The following is a 16,594-nucleotide window of genomic DNA, read 5'->3' as shown; positions in this document are numbered from 1 at the left end:
TCAATTAAATTCTGAACTTCGAACTTCAAAATTATAAGTTATTCATGAGGATAAATACTGCCGATCTCATTTGGACGGCTTGAAAAACATGGTGAATTTTGAGCAACTTGTGAGCAGCCACCGCTTTCTCCATGATCCGTGATTAACAGGTGATCAGATGTAGTCGGACAACAAAGAGTAAAAATAGAAGCGCATGTTATTGATAGTGTCTAATGTTCGATGTTCGTCTTCAGCATGAAACAAATTGTTTAAAAATAGCTCAGAAAGCCAACACAATTTTGTTTACGGTCAAACATAATGAAACTGCGTACAATAGTGTATTCTTCAACCGCTCACGTTTCTATATTATATTTCACCTGTTATGATGTTCTTCCTCTCCACTCATGCTTCTAGCTACAGCAGAAACTTTTCTCGACATTTTACAGTCAAAAAAGATAACTTCGAGAGAAGAACAATATTTCCGAATGTTTGATAGAAAACAGTGACAAGAAGTTAAGAACAACCGTTTGGAGATTGAAAATTAATGCTCCCCAAAATCTTCCACCTGACTAGTAATCAACTGGGCTGTTGGTTAATTGAGCTCCCAGATATTGGTTGTTACGACAAGTTGAGTAGTTGAACTTTTACTAACCATTTTCGCCGAAAAACAACGACAACAATCAGTGACGGTTAAGTGATAAAAATAAATGTGTACAAACAAACAGGTCGTTTTCAAAACAAACGGGTACTTTTGGCATTATTTTTAAGAAAAGTTTTCGTATCATGTGGATCGAAATAAGGATAAAGGCAAGCAAGTATGGGACTTTCTGTCCGACAACTTGGACTTGGAGAAGAGCCACCTTTAATTTGGAATATTCTAAACTTAGATGAAATCTTCTCAACTATCTTCAAATGCTGCTTCTGTAGTGTTGCGCGTTGAATTAATTTCAAGTTGTGTCTAGTTCAACCTCGAAGATTCTCAGGAGTAGGCTACACAGGCTGAAAAATCTCACTATTTTAGATATGAACCGGGCCTAAGTTTGACAGCTTCACAGACCACCAACTTTTTCTATCCACGAACAGCTACCCGTTTGCTCAAAGTCCACCCCCTGCTCGTACAGGACCCCGACGAACCGTCGAAGTCTTTCGCCTTATGTTATGTTGGCTGCTCATCCTTACTTTGGCACCCGTTGCTCTGCTATAGAGTTCTGAAGTTGCAAAAGGGATCTCGTGGAGGCACTTCTCATATTCTGTAACAACCCACCAAACGAATGTGCAAAAAAAAAGACATGGAATAGAAAGAACTTGCGAAGAGTTTGAAACGTTGTGAACTCCACGAAGCTAGTGTTAGTAAAAAAAAAGAGCGGAAAGAGGTCTTTCTGAGTATGTAGGCTAATTTGCTAGAGAGTATTAGTAGAATTTCTCGGCTGATTCATTCATGGCGTAAGTGCTTGAAGAAGATCAACTGCAATGTGAGCGTACATATAAAGTGAGTTATATAGAGTTTGATATTCGTAATTTCATCACTAGGGATTTCATTTTTATTTCACTCAAAATCAATTTTCGCCTGCTAGGTTATACTTATTTTCCTCAATGTTCCTTCGTGTTTTCACGACGTTAACATAGAACAGGCTCGGACCACCTATGACGATAAAGAATCAACGGTTGTGGAAGAGCCATAAGACCTTCCTGATTTAACAACGACCGCAAACGTACAGGAGAATGAAGTGAAGTAAAGGTCAGAGTGTTACCGAAGTGAGAAGTCACATAAATAATGCTTACGTTTGGAAAGAGAAGACTCCGTTGATACACATACTTAATAGCGCTAAAATGAGTTAGAAACGAACAACTGTGGGTGACGATGCACCTATCGTTGCTTTTCTAATATTCATGCAGAGTATCGTACTATTCGGTCAAATATATGCAGTGACTTGTGCAGATTTGCAACGAACATGGTCTGGTGACGCCGTTTTTAGCTCCAAAAAGTGCGCTGACATACTGGAGATGGATTGTTGTGATGACTTTTTGGCACTCTAAAGTTCTCATATTTAATTCATCAGCAAGAATATTTCATTCAAGAATATAGCCACCAAAACAGTTGATGAACTTTGCCCATAAGAATAATATGATAAGTTGTTGACCTCTTAACAAGTCTCCGTTGAACTGAGGCCACTGGCAGTCAAAAACTTAAGCAACTTTGAAAATCTTTGGATAATTCAAAGGATTTTCCTCTTAAAATTCTCTCGAACATTAAATAAGTAGCAGTCAGAAGAAACAATGTCCAGTCGAAAAGAAACCACTGAAGGCAGGTGCGGGTACATTGCCATGGAGGAGCGCTTTCAGCTCCTTTTTGATCTTTTTTTCTGTAACTGCTTCTAAAGGATTGTCCATTGCCTACTCATGACATGGAATGTTTGAGAATCTCCTATTACGTTCTATGGAGTGGAACTAGTAAATTATTCACCGAAAAGCATACAGTTTTCACAAGTGTAGAAAGAAATCTGCTGGAAAACCTAGGTGTGTTTCCTTAACTACAACGGAACGTTGTTGAAACTGCTGTAATTGAAAAAAGAGGGCGATTCATGCACTGTTGAACACTAGAGTCAGAAGATGCCAATCCTCCAAAATTTCGATATTCTTAAATAAACATTTTGTGCTGAAGTCACGACTTCAAGAGTATTGTATCGCGTAAGTGATGATGTTGGAATAGATAGAAGTGGAGGTGTAGTTCACGCATATGGGCGCGTAATCACGCTCAAATTACCCTCAGTAACCTAGGAAAGAGCAGCATGGGTTGAACTTCTGCTCCCAACGACAGCTTATTGCTGGTGATAGAACAGTGCCGAGTTTCAAGGTGATGCAGTTGATAATATGGGTTGTTAATTTTGACCTACGACGAAATTCTCCGCTATCGCAAAGAGGATAGTACGTGTGCAACCAGTGCCGTTTCTCATGTTTTTTGGATTACTAGGCGAAAGTGAGCGGGATTAGATCACGCTCGCAGTCGTGAACTGCATTCCACTCCTATCTATTCGCGTAGAGATGCCAAGAATTTCCCTCAATTTCGCTTCACACTGTTGCAAACCGCTCTGATAGATCTCCAAAGGTCACCTATTCATTTTGTGTGGCACAGTGGAGGACTAAGCGTTGGCAACACGACCCACGCCTAACAAATACCCTTTTACAGTCGGGTCAAAACGACCTGAAGAGCGGTGCAGTCGCATAACTCTTCTGCAGTCGAAGTAGCGCGTTGGAGCTGCCGGTTGCGATCGAGATGGGACCCTTACATATGTTTACAATGCGATTGCACTCGCTTTAGCAAATTGAAATTGCACTACTTTGCTTGTTATCATTATTTGCAAGCCTGAGATCTCTTTGTCCCACATGGCCATACTAGTTTTAGTGTTTGGAAAGTTGTCAAATTCAGAATCAAAAACAACCTTCTAACTATGGTCCTAAACATAGTCAACTGCGACAATGATACATCTTAGAAGTATGAGAGTTTTTGGCAAGTGGCGAACAACACTTGTTATGGGTCATTATCTCTTCCAAATCATCCTCTATGTACATTTTCATCGACAGTGAAGGGCAGCGGAATGTATGATGTGATAGCTTTCGAGACAAACCAATGAGCATGCTATATAACAACGGGCTCAATAACTTATATCACGCGTGTTTGTGTGTGAATGTGTGTAGCGAAATTCCAGAAAGCAGTGATACGTGGTCCAACGACATCGGAGTGGTACCCCGGCTTTCAGAAGGCTGTAAAATATGGTGCGACGAGTCCCGCAGCATTAGGTAGGTGTGCTGGTGGGGCAAAGCGGTAAAATGAGTTGAGACGGGGCGCAGGGTATAGAGTAGGGGTGCCGTTGTGCTGTACTACCGCGCAATAGTTGAAGAAGTTAATGAGACGTTGTGAACCGTTTCATTGTCGTGAAAACTGCATGTTTAGCGTTTCGCTCCTACACCCTCCTGCATCCCTGAACCGTTGCCCCATCAGCTTGGTAACATCCTTTCTTTAGAAATTGAAGGAACGCATGCCAAAGGCCAAATGTAGGACTGACACATTTAGAAACAAAACTATGGAAGCACCATTTCACCTTCATTTCATCATTGCTTAAATTTCTTTAGAGAACGGAAAAGCGACGTTAGAAAAGTGGAAATTTAGCTTTACAGGAAATGTCACTATTTTTAATTTCCACTGGCCAGTGAAGGCGAGCGAAGCGAGTACCACCAGAACTCTGATATCAGGCGTTAGTCGGACATTCAGACTCCTTGCTTATAATTGGACAACTGAACAAGTACGTGACCTTACCAACGCTGTCTCTTAGTGATCAAGTCACATTTTAAGCTGCACACTAAAAGACTAACATATTTCATTAGAAAACGAAATACTTAAAGGCATCACCCCACGAATCTGAGGTGGTGCAGATTTCAGGTGGAGTATTCGTATACAGGATGGGAGACTACGGAGAGGGGGGGTGATTCCGTCCATTTCTTCCTAATTGCCGTAAAAAACGGCCCGGAAGATACGGCTTCATTCGTTTTGGCGCACCATTTTGTACAAGAGGTTCGATTGGAGCGCGCCAGTCTTGTGCGGCGCCGCATCTTCCGAGCCGTTTTTTACGGCAATCAGCAAGAAATGGACGGAATCACCTCCCTCTCCGTAGTCTCCCATCCCGTATACGAATACTCCACCTGAAATCTGCACCACCTCAGATTCGTGGGATGATGCCTTTAAGGACATCAACGAATTATGGCGAAAAAAGTGCAGCGATTTCCACAGCGAGATAATCTGAACATTGTAAACAGCAACCTCGTTATTCCGTGCGATTACATAGTACATAACTCGTTCACGTAATTCCACATTTGTCATTGGGACCGGTCAATGGAGTTCGCTCATGTCAGTATCTATTTATATCCCCGAATAGAAATTATGACATCTTGAAAAGCATACTTTTTTTTCTAGATTATTAGAGTTAAGTAGACGTACAAGCTATGTAACCGCAACAACGAAAATGTCGCTGAAATTTTTTTCCAAAAAATAAAAAAAATTCCAATGAATAGTTCAATTTTTATGAACCTAAAACCATTGGCCACCTCATTTTTCAAACGAGAATACGGCTAAGCACATCAAATAATACGAATTGGCTTTTGACTCAAGAAAAAAACTCTACATCAAATTATGAGAAGAAATTCTGTAGAATATCGGCTAGAAAAGTAGAAATACGGAACACCCATCGGAATCCACTCGTGTACAACGTTGTTTATCTCCGTTACCCTTTTGAAAGTCCTTAGTTGGATAAATAATACGGCAGAATCCTCATTTTTAACCGGTTACTAGAGTTGTCCTATTTCCTTTGTTTATTTGTTTTCAAGTTATTTCCCAACACTTTTTTTCCTAAGCTTCTCAAAATTCAACAATTCGGGATACTTGACAAAACTGTTCTTATTCTTGAGTTTTGTAGAGTGCACTTCTTATTTTCCCATTATTTGGCCGTTGTGCCATGATTGCTTTTTCCTTTATTTATCATGCAAAAAGTCAAGGAATGATCTATCCACTACTTCCCGCTATGTCCTTGAAAATGCAAAGCTTTCAATTGAGGTGTATTCGTACTAATGATTCAATGCGAAATTACTCCAGCAGTATCTCGTGAAAACTCATGTAATTTTATTTGTTTTTAATGAAGACAACTACATTCCAGCAACGCAGAAAAGAAAATTAACACAATGTTCTACATAAACTGAGACTCCGCAGCTCTCTTTGCCTTTTGACTTTCTTATTTAATAAGCTCATGCAGAGAGCAATATTATTGTTAAAAGAAGTGCTAGAAATCATTTTCAAAATCATCAGAAATCATATCAAGTCCAGTAATATCATATTTGAAAGAAAAGAACTGTGGAAATAATAATAACAATTACTTTGTAGTAATAAGTTGGAATGTATGGCTAAGACTAAGCTGTTGCTTTGTGAAAACCCCACAGAGGAAAAATGAAGAGGAAGGAGTAGACTTCACAGCAGTCACAAGCGACAGAAGAGTGTCTAATTACGAACACCAGAAATTTACATGATTGGAATGATTTTCGAATGAAAAATGGTTTTGGTGACATACGAATGCTTTCGAAATCAAACACATTCTTCGCAAAGGCACACAAGGGTGTTAATCATTCCTTGGAAGTATTTTTATAGTTGATTCAAACTCTTTGCTGCAACTCGATTGCTCATCTCTTCAAAGAACCAGATTACGGAGATGTGGCAGTGTGAAATGGCCAGCTATCTATTCTAGAAGAGAAAATAAAGAAAAAGAAGAAAGGAAATAAGAATAAAGACTTAGATAAGATATGAAACAGCTTCTGGATATGGTTCATGTTGAAATTTGAGACAGGCGACGAGCCAAAAAATGCCTTCCCACTTCCTTCATGGTGGGCATTTTGAAGTTTTGAGCGTAAAATTTTGCACATTTGCTCATTTTCCTATTATTTATTCAATTGCACCTGTATTTTTTCGATTTGTTCACGTTCTTTGTCTGCATTTCATAATTCAGTTCTCTTTCGGCTGGTTTCCATGAAATTTTTGCCAAAAGTGCACACGTTATTTGTAAAGTTCATAAGGGCATGTCATTACATTGTCATTCATTTCATTGAATGTATTCCTTCAGATGTCAAGTAATCATTTTTGATTACATTTCGCCTACGCAAACCAAGTAATGAACAAAAATCGGAGACGATTGGTTGTTGAAAATTAAGAAAGAAAATTCACTATTTTGGCTCGACACCGTATTTCGTCCATGAAAACGCAAAATGTATCCTTAAAAGACTGAACTTTTCAACCTCCTAGAAATGGATGGGTAGGATGAATCATGTGTAGGATCAGTCAACTTATAGCTACCATTTTATGCAGACTGGCGGTCAGATTTTTTCCTCTATTCTCTACTTCAGTAAGAAACAATGGATAGAGTCAGCATCCGGAGAAGTTTTCGATGTTACGTTCTTCACAGTGGTAGGTGGGATTTGAAATGTAGTTTGCGAAACAAAAAAATATCAGCGCAATTCTAGAAACGAGAGCGAGACATATGCATTGGTTCACCCGATTATGCAGCTATGTACACATTTTGATTGAACGGTGAAATAAAATTAACTGAAGCATGTCGCAAATGTTTTTTTTTGTCTACTTGCAATCCACAGCTATACCGGCGTATTGAAAAGTTGCATTGATGGAAACAGCTCGAGCTTATCGTACGTAAAGAATTTCATCTCATAGTTCTCACCCAATTCGAACATAACAAAAGAAACGAAAATGAACTGTTGAGTCGTACAGGTGACGTGGAGTGGCTGGTTGCACATCACATATGTTCGTTTGTTCAGTTTCAGTGGTCAGTGAACGTTCAAAATAAACATCGCACGTCGTGAGGTGGGAGCAACCGCAATGTTCGCCACTCATTTGAGATTCTGACCAAAGGAGTGGTCAAGAATCACAACGGCGGCAAATTCAGCTAGTTTTTCCTGCTATTTTTCACTCTATAACTACGGTGCTGGTAGTCAACATGGAGATTAGTTTGTTGTTGGGTGGTATTTGACAACTACTTATTCGCTCAAACTCAAACACTCAAAGAGGTTGTGTAATCCCTTATGACGAAAACTGCAAGTAAAATAGAGGAATATTTCCTTCCCTTCTTAAACGTTGAAAAGCTTCTCAAAAAAATGTTTTTTTTGAGCTTTTATCGATTACGGAGACCTGTACATGGCCAGTGAGTTTCACTTAAAGGCATCACCCCGCGAATCTGAGGTGGTGCAGATTTCAGGTGGAGTATTCGTATACGGGATGGGAGACTACGGAGAGGGAGGTGATTCCGTCCATTTCTTGCTAATTGCCGTAAAAAACGGCCCGGAAGATGCGGCGCCGCACAGGACTGGCGCGCTCCAATCGAACCTCTTGTACAAAATGGTGCGCCAAAACGAATGAAGCCGTATCTTCCGAGCCGTTTTTTACGGTAATTAGGAAGAAATGGACGGAATCACTCCCCTCTTCGTAGTCTCCCATCCTGTATACGAATACTCCACCTGAAATCTGCACCACCTCAGATTCGTGGGGTGATGCCTTTAAATTGCAAAATTGCGACAAATAAACCATTACCAAAAAACAAAACAGTTCGAGAAGAGCTCTCCTTTCCCTGATTTCAACTTTGATTTACTGCATTTCTCACAAAGTTTCCTTTTGGGGATTCTTGTTTATGCAGCTATAATACTTCCTCAGCAAACTGAAATTTGCCTAATTTTGTTCATTCGCAAAATTGCAAAAATTTGCAACATTACGATCTGCACTCTTATGCACTCTTAATAAATTTGTAATATACATTCATAGTACTTATTAAGGTTCCGGTCTTTCTTTATTGTTCCAAGAATGGGAGGAACTCGGTTTATCCGAATGGGGTTTTGTCCAAAGAAGTGAGGGAACAGTAAAGAGGTATCCGTCGGATTCAGTGCATATGCCCGGTATGAAGAGACGAAGCCATCCCCCAGATACCCTTCTGATCATAGAGACGCAGAGAACTACACAGTCGCAAGGAAATATGAAAAGAAGAATGGTTAGGGTTGTCGAAACTACGGAATCAACAATTAAAAACAGCACCCCACGAATCTGAAGTGGTACGGATTTCAGGTGCAGTATTCGTATACGGGATAGTAGATTATGGAGCGGAGGGTGATTCCGTCCATTTCTTCCTAGTTGCCGTAAAAAACGGCCCGGAAAATGCTGCGCGTCCACAGGGCTGGCTCGCTCCAATTGAACTCGTTGTAAAAAACAGCGCCCGGAACGCTCGAAGCCGCATCTCCCGGGCCGTTTTTCACGGCAATTGGGAAGAATTTGAGATAACCTTACATAACAATAATCCTCCTCATACGACCCCGCATAGCCATAACCCACCTGGAACCCTCACCACCCCAGATTCGAGGGGTGATGCCTTTAAAAACAATGTGCAACAATACACGATATTTGGTATGGTGGTATTGAGGGAGAGAAGAAGCGAATTTTGTGTAGATGTTGCCTTCAAAAAGTATAATAATAATATCACGTAAACACTTTTGCTTTGAAGAAGTCGGAGATACGTAAGATCTCTCTCTTAATCATCTAATTATCACCCACACGGCCAGATTTTCATCACTTTCTACCGTTTCTGTTCATTTACCTGTTCCACAAGTGCCAACATTATTCGAAAGTTTCACATCGAAACAACTTCGGCCACAAAAGGCTTGGAACTTACACGATATCGACAATCCTCACCCTCGTTATTTTTGAAAGCTGGAATTCTCCGTTTTCAACGGAAATTCTCGTATAGTTTGGATATTCATAGTTTTGGATGCATCTTTCCTTCGCATTTCACATTTCTTTTTCTTGTGATACGGTTAGAAATCTGAGATCACCTTACATAACAATAATTCTCCTCAAAATTTTTATTAGATGTAACGACTTTGGATCTCGGATCTCGGAAGGATACGGTTCATCGCTAATTGCTCTGCCGAGGCATGATCCCGGCATGCTCGACAAATGCAAGATCGCTCGTGCTTATTTTTGAGAGTTACATATTTCGTCAAGTAATCCCACCATTTAACCACTTCAGTAAGTGGATCTGCGAAGCCAGCACCTCGTATGTTCAGTTCATTCTGATCAGCAGCTCTCAAAGGTAGAAGCCGTAAGAGGATTAGGTCGCAGCGACCCAACAACTGTGCTTATACACTTCCTGTGACTCCTGCTCTGTTTTCTTTTGTATTCACCTCAGCGCACGAACATTTTGTCATTGCCCAATTCCATCTAGAGAAAATGTATAGCAGCACAGTGTAGAACACATAACATCACCATGCAGTACAATAAATGTTATATTTATTATGGAAAGATACAAAGTAATAAGTGTTGAATGCCTCTCTTCTACAAAGTAAATTTTAGAAGAAACATGATCCCAGCCGATATCAGTGCTGAAAATATTTCAAGGCAGTGAGTTGAATGAACCAAACATATCTCAAAAACCAACTAGAAGCATTGCAATAGAATTTTAGAATCACGCAGGGTTTTGTAACAGAAATCTCAAAATAGCCTTCCTGGGGTAGTCCAGAAACTTTTTCCACTGTTCTGTACATGCAGAGGAACACTCGCTTATATTGAGTTACGTTATTTGGATGCGTCGACCCGCTAAGTTCATCTAGCAGAATGGATTTGCTTGCGTCCCATCTAACTCTCTATTCTCAGCTAGAATCCCTATGTGACTCTTGTAGCCGATATCGTGCGTCAGCTCTTACCCGAATGATTCGCGCTTTGTCGGACATTTTCAGGACAATGGGGAACTTTTGCGGGGTAAAATGTAGTTGAGGGGGGCAATCAGTGGCGCGCTTATTTCTCAAAGTAAATAATTAAATCAATCGTAGCCCTAAGACCTAAGCATTACTATTAGAGGATCTATGATATGTAAACTAAAGTTACTAAGAGAAAAAATAGGTTAGAGCGTCGGGAATTAAGAGCGTCACTGAGTGGCACACCAACTACATTTTTCCCGCTCTGCGTATGTAGAAAGAAAAAAATCAGCAGAAATCCATCTTCTATACTTACTTGACATAGGCACTGTACAGACCCATGCAATAACAATATTGCGGAAAACACTCCATTTCACTCTCTCCCTTGATCGTATGCAGCCAACGAGCACCAAGGAACCGACCTGAAAAAAAAGAATAACACAGAGTAATTCAATGCCAAATTTTTCGAAATGTTCACCAAGCACTGTGTTGTACTTATAGGTAGACCAAATTTGCTAGCAATCAAAGTCGTCAACGCCGCCCCGAGTTCAATTGTGAAACCGCTGCAAGGTACGAATGAGTTACGAGTTAAATGTTGTGTTAGAACTCTCCGAAACTACTGATCTTTTGAAGGATGTTGTATTTCACCTTGCTGGATTTATGTGGGACACTTCTGTACCGACGGTGCCTATGATTCGATAACCAAGGGTCCACATTCCAAAGCAAATAGCAAAAACACCATACAGCAACACGTAGATGGGAGCCTATATTATACAATATGACATCGCTATTATATTCGAAGAAGGTGTTCTTTAGCAGCGCCTCTTGCGTCCAGCCGGCAAACACGATACGTGCGTCGCAAGGCGACACTGAAATTCAGAGGATCCTATCGGTGAAGCAAAAAGCCGACATCCAGCAGTGGATTTATAGAAAACCCAAACCATTACCTGCTTTGCGTCGGGTGCGAACCCGCAGAACGCGTTCAGCAGGGACTGCAGATACGAATGATGATCAGCAAAATACGAAACTACGCTTTCTCAATATGCTTCCGGAATAAACAAGTCTGCTCTGCAGATTGATTGTCATTCACCTTCGCATAGCAGAATTTGTACTTGACGAAGCCACTTACTGGTTTTGTTTCCACTACACCGTTCATACCTCCGTTACCCGATTCATTTTTATTTGCAATAATATAGAAGATCACTGAAATAGCCGTACCTCCGCTTCTTGTTCAGTGCTTTGATCCTTGTAGATTGCTACCAAGGATGCTACTGGAGCGATAGAGTTACTATAAGTTTTCGCTAGAGATTTCTAACCAAATGACAAAATTTCAATGTTCAAAGCTAAAGACAATCTAGGTGTCTCAATGTAAGTCACAGAATAAAACAGAATAAACTAAGCAGTCTTTCGTACCCAACATCATTTGCACCGACAGCAAAGCCAGCAAAGCAGGCAGTGAAGATTTGAATACGACCAAACAGCTGAATTGTTTTCTCGTCGTCGATACGATCTCTATCAGGAAGAAACCATGTGAGGAAACGCTGGACTTCTGGAATATGAAGGTAAAGGAATGTGAATGAATGAATGAATGAATGAATGAATGAATGAATGAATGAATGAATGAATGAATGAATGAATGAATGAATGAATGTATGTATGTATGTATGTATGTATGTATGTATGTATGTATGTATGTATGTATGTATGTATGTATGTATGTATGTATGTATGTATGTATGTATGTATGTATGTATGTATGTATGTATGTATGTATGTATGTATGTATGTATGTATGTATGTATGTATGTATGTATGTATGTATGTATGTATGTATGTATGTATGTATGTATGTATGTATGTATGTATGTATGTATGTATGTATGTATGTATGTATGTATGTATGTATGTATGTATGTATGTATGTATGTATGTATGTATGTATGTATGTATGTATGTATGTATGTATGTATGTATGTATGTATGTATGTATGTATGTATGTATGTATGTATGTATGTATGTATGTATGTATGTATGTATGTATGTATGTATGTATGTATGTATGTATGTATGTATGTATGTATGTATGTATGTATGTATGTATGTATGTATGTATGTATGTATGTATGTATGTATGTATGTATGTATGTATGTATGTATGTATGTATGTATGTATGTATGTATGTATGTATGTATGTATGTATGTATGTATGTATGTATGTATGTATGTATGTATGTATGTATGTATGTATGTATGTATGTATGTATGTATGTATGTATGTATGTATGTATGTATGTATGTATGTATGTATGTATGTATGTATGTATGTATGTATGTATGTATGTATGTATGTATGTATGTATGTATGTATGTAGTATGTATGTATGTATGTATGTATGTATGTATGTATGTATGTATGTATGTATGTATGTATGTATGTATGTATGTATGTATGTATGTATGTATGTATGTATGTATGTATGTATGTATGTATGTATGTATGTATGTATGTATGTATGTATGTATGTATGTATGTATGTATGTATGTATGTATGTATGTATGTATGTATGTATGTATGTATGTATGTATGTATGTATGTATGTATGTATGTATGTATGTATGTATGTATGTATGTATGTATGTATGTATGTATGTATGTATGTATGTATGTATGTATGTATGTATGTATGTATGTATGTATGTATGTATGTATGTATGTATGTATGTATGTATGTATGTATGTATGTATGTATGTATGTATGTATGTATGTATGTATGTATGTATGTATGTATGTATGTCTTGATGGTGTCAAGGAACTGGAACAGCCCCTTAGATCACAGAGTGTTACGGACGCCATAAAATCATTAGCAATTGTTGGGCACTCAATTTGTTACGGATGGATTCTTGATGGAAATTCAGAATGCCTCCGCTTCCTTTCTAGCAGATATTTGTTTCTCGTGGACTAACACTGCGCACTTTATTTCAAACTCGTTTTCATCATATTTCTCATTTTTGTTGTGGTGTAATGGTGTAACCGGGTGAAATCACGTTTTCACGCTTTTCACCAGCCAAATGTTCCTGATACGCAGGCTCAACGTCCTTCCCGTTTCTATCCGGCTGATTATTCCGATCTTCGTGCAATCTCCACTTTCATCGAATGGACAAACAACCTAACACTCAACGACACAACATCATCTTGCAACCGCTCACACAAAAGAGCCCGGTTTATCGCAGCGATTAAGGGATCGGATCGGATTTCGATCTGCTGTAACGATTTGAACTAGCCATGCTTATTGCTAGTTTTTCACGTTCACTATCTCCTGTGCACATTGCAGTAGCTGTTGTAACCACATCACAGGCAGTTGTCCTTTTTACGCCCATAGAATGAACCAAGGTTGCATTTATCAGTATGTTTTTTGAGATTTCCTTGCGATACCACTGGCAACGCCATTGTGCAGTTTTGTTTGGGGATTTAAAAGACAACCAACCACCGTTGTTTTTTTTGGTTGTTCTCGGGTAAGTTTTACGTACTGCGATTCCTCATTTAAAATTCTAAAGCATTCATACATCTCGGATGTTTTTGATGTCGCGATAAAGCAATCACTAATAAAAAGGCAGTACATGTGCGGAATACGTTCTATTATTGGTTGTTCTGTCCTACTTTACTTCTAGAGATGATATAATAATAGCAATAATATATCACTAGAAATAAAATATTGCAGTACTTTACTTCTAGAGATATGTTATTGCTCACCAACAAATAAGGTTTGAGGTTTTCTTCCACTTGGAGTGATAAATATAAAGTTGGTAAAACCCAATATTTGTATATAGAAGTGAAGCCAACGTACGTAGTACACTGAATCTACGAATCCGAAAAAAACTAGCGCTCTCCACTACTACAGCTTCATTTATCCAAGTTCTCTCGGTATGCGTGTTCCTGGGCATTCGAAAAATTTTTTCGGAGCTCGGAGACATTATAAAATAAACAATATAGTAAACAATTAAGAAAAGCAATACAAAATAATAAATAATATTAAATGATTGCATAAGAACGAATTATTATATTTGTTTTCAGGAGTAGGACAGTGGAACCCCTAACATTTTGGTTTGAAAATGTACAGCGAGATGATCATTTAAAAATGGGACGACACAGGTTCGACACCCCGCTGAGTCAAATTTTTGCAAAAGAATTTCATTGATTTTAAATACCCAGATCGCTCAGATTATGTGCACATTGTTAGGTCTGGAAGATCGCAAATAACTTCGCGATGAAAGAACAAAAAAAAAGAAGATTTAGGAAGTTTTTGGGATTTGCTATATTGCTGTTTTTCCCACCTCTTAGTCTTTCAGTAATTTTGATGGGACAAAATTTAAGATTTCTCCTTTACTTTTTTACTTTTTTAGGATTTGTCCCATCTAAATTTTGAGAAAACCAGATGGTCCGAAAAGGAGAAATTTTGCACATAGGGGTTTCCTTAGTTCTCCTGTCGGAATATATGGGTGATTTTCTTAAAACGCCGTCCCATTTTTCTGGAGTGGGAAAACATGGTAAAATCCTAATTTTTGCTACCGCGCCAAAGTGTGTTATCTTGAATAAAGTTTAGTGACTCAGAGTAACTTAGCGCAGAGCAAATCACCTTGCAGTATTTTGTCGGAGAGAATTTTTCCTGTCAGATGCTACATAAACCGATTTCCAGAGTCCTGTAGTTTTCCCAATTTCTTTGATAGGAAAATTGCATTTTTCCCATCTTGATCCCATCAAAAGTCCAACAAGACTAGGAGATAGGAAAAATAGAGGTACGACCGGTCTGCAGTGCAAACTTTTTTCTTTGAAAAAAAACTGCCTAAAATGTTTCTTTTTGGTCCTCGTATGACCAAGTTATTCGCGATCTCCTAGACCTACCAATGCGCACCAAATCTGAGCTTTCTTGGTCATTAAATTCCAATAAATCCACTTCTAAACAGCTGAAAACTACAAACAATTGAACTTTTCATATTTTAGAAGTGGTTTCAAGTTTCTAAATCGTTTGCGAAAATTTGACTCAGTGGGGTATCGAACCTAAGTCGTCATACTGTAGGGACAGAATGTTGATTTCTTTGACTTTTTTTTTTCGTCGTTCTTCTCTCAGTCGACCTATTCACCCGAATTTTCTTTTTTATCGTACTATGCCCTTTAATCAGTATTTTGAAACATTTCATTGATTTTAGAAAAAAATCAGAATGAAGCAAAAATTAAAATGTTTCAATAGCAATATTTCAAAATCATTTCCCCAAATTCACTTTCTCTGCTTCTTGGTGTTTCCTCGCTTCTGTCAGCTACCGAATCTCACATTTGCTATATGTGCCACGGCTAATTTTCAAATTTGGTGTTTTCGAAACACACGAAATTTCCAATGTGTTGGATTGACAGCAATCGAGAACTGTCGCAAGAACGTTGAAGGGGAAGGAGGAGAAGGAGGAGAAGGAGGAGAAGGAGGAGAAGAAGGAGAAGGAGGAGGAGAAGGAGGAGAAGGAGGAGGAGAAGGAGGAGGAGAAGGAGGAGGAGAAGGAGGAGGAGAAGGAGAAGGAGGAGGAGAAGGAGGAGGAGAAGGAGGAGGAGAGGAGGAGAAGGAGGAGGAGAAGGAGGAGGAGAAGGAGGAGGAGAAGGAGGAGGAGAAGGAGGAGGAGAAGGAGGAGGAGAAGGAGGAGGAGAAGGAGGAGGAGGAGAAGGAGGAGGAGAAGGAGGAGGAGAAGGAGGAGGAGAAGGAGGAGGAGAAGGAGGAGGAGAAGGAGGAGGAGAAGGAGGAGGAGAAGGAGGAGGAGAAGGAGGAGGAGGAGAAGGAGGAGGAGGAGAAGGAGGAGGAGGAGAAGGAGGAGGAGAAGGAGGAGGAGAAGGAGGAGGAGAAGGAGGAGGAGAAGGAGGAGGAGAAGGAGGAGAAGGAGAAGAAGAAGAAGAAGAAGAAGAAGAAGAAGAAGAAGAAGAAGAAGAAGAAGAAGAAGAAAGGGGGTTCTGTTCGAGAAGATCGTGTCCCATCACTCGCTTGAACTGAATGGGATGCCAGCCCTGGACTGCTCAAGGACCCTAGCCTTCGCCAGAAGCTCCCCTCTGCGGATGAATGGTAATTAAAACTGTTTTCTCGCATCGCTTCACTCGGTACAGTACGACTACTGATGCGAATGAATTAAAAAGGTGAGGATGCAGACCTTACATCGTTTAATCGCGATAAGTACTGTGCACAGCTGCCTCTAGGGGGACTCGTCAACTCCATGATTGGAGTCGCCAAAACATCACATATTTTCTTCAAACTTTGTTTTATTAAGTGTTGTACGACGAAGCGTACTTCTTTCACACGT

General features: G+C 39.4%; 2 protein-coding genes across 3 annotated transcripts; one reads left to right on the top strand and one right to left on the bottom strand.

Moving 5' to 3' along the window:
- Positions 1–9,197: 9,197 nt before the first annotated feature.
- RB195_014356 (uncharacterized protein) lies at positions 9,198–13,712 on the bottom strand (the record flags this gene model as incomplete). 2 transcript variants are annotated; one of them, XM_064204588.1, is made up of 7 exons in its annotated part: positions 9,198–9,277; positions 10,577–10,682; positions 10,739–10,823; positions 10,909–11,024; positions 11,479–11,548; positions 11,674–11,809; positions 13,652–13,712. In XM_064204588.1, 7 exons carry the CDS (start codon positions 13,710–13,712, stop codon positions 9,198–9,200), a joined length of 654 nt encoding a protein of 217 aa, XP_064060468.1. The 2 variants fall into 2 exon arrangements, with proteins under 2 accessions (XP_064060468.1, XP_064060469.1); XM_064204587.1 differs by lacking the exons at positions 11,479–11,548; positions 11,674–11,809; positions 13,652–13,712 and adding an exon at positions 11,351–11,416.
- A 1,769-nt stretch (positions 13,713–15,481) lies between these two features.
- Positions 15,482–16,285, top strand: RB195_014355 (uncharacterized protein; the record flags this gene model as incomplete). The annotated part of the gene is made up of 1 exon (XM_064204586.1): positions 15,482–16,285. The coding sequence occupies one exon, from the start codon at positions 15,482–15,484 to the stop codon at positions 16,283–16,285; it is 804 nt and encodes a 267-aa protein (XP_064060467.1).
- Between the last annotated feature and the right edge of the window lie 309 nt (positions 16,286–16,594).

This window comes from Necator americanus, chromosome V (genome assembly GCF_031761385.1).
Source record: "Necator americanus strain Aroian chromosome V, whole genome shotgun sequence".
Taxonomy (NCBI): Eukaryota; Metazoa; Nematoda; class Chromadorea; order Rhabditida; family Ancylostomatidae; genus Necator; species Necator americanus.
Note: the sequence above shows the minus strand (reverse complement) of the source record. Positions and strands in the feature narration are given on the sequence as shown.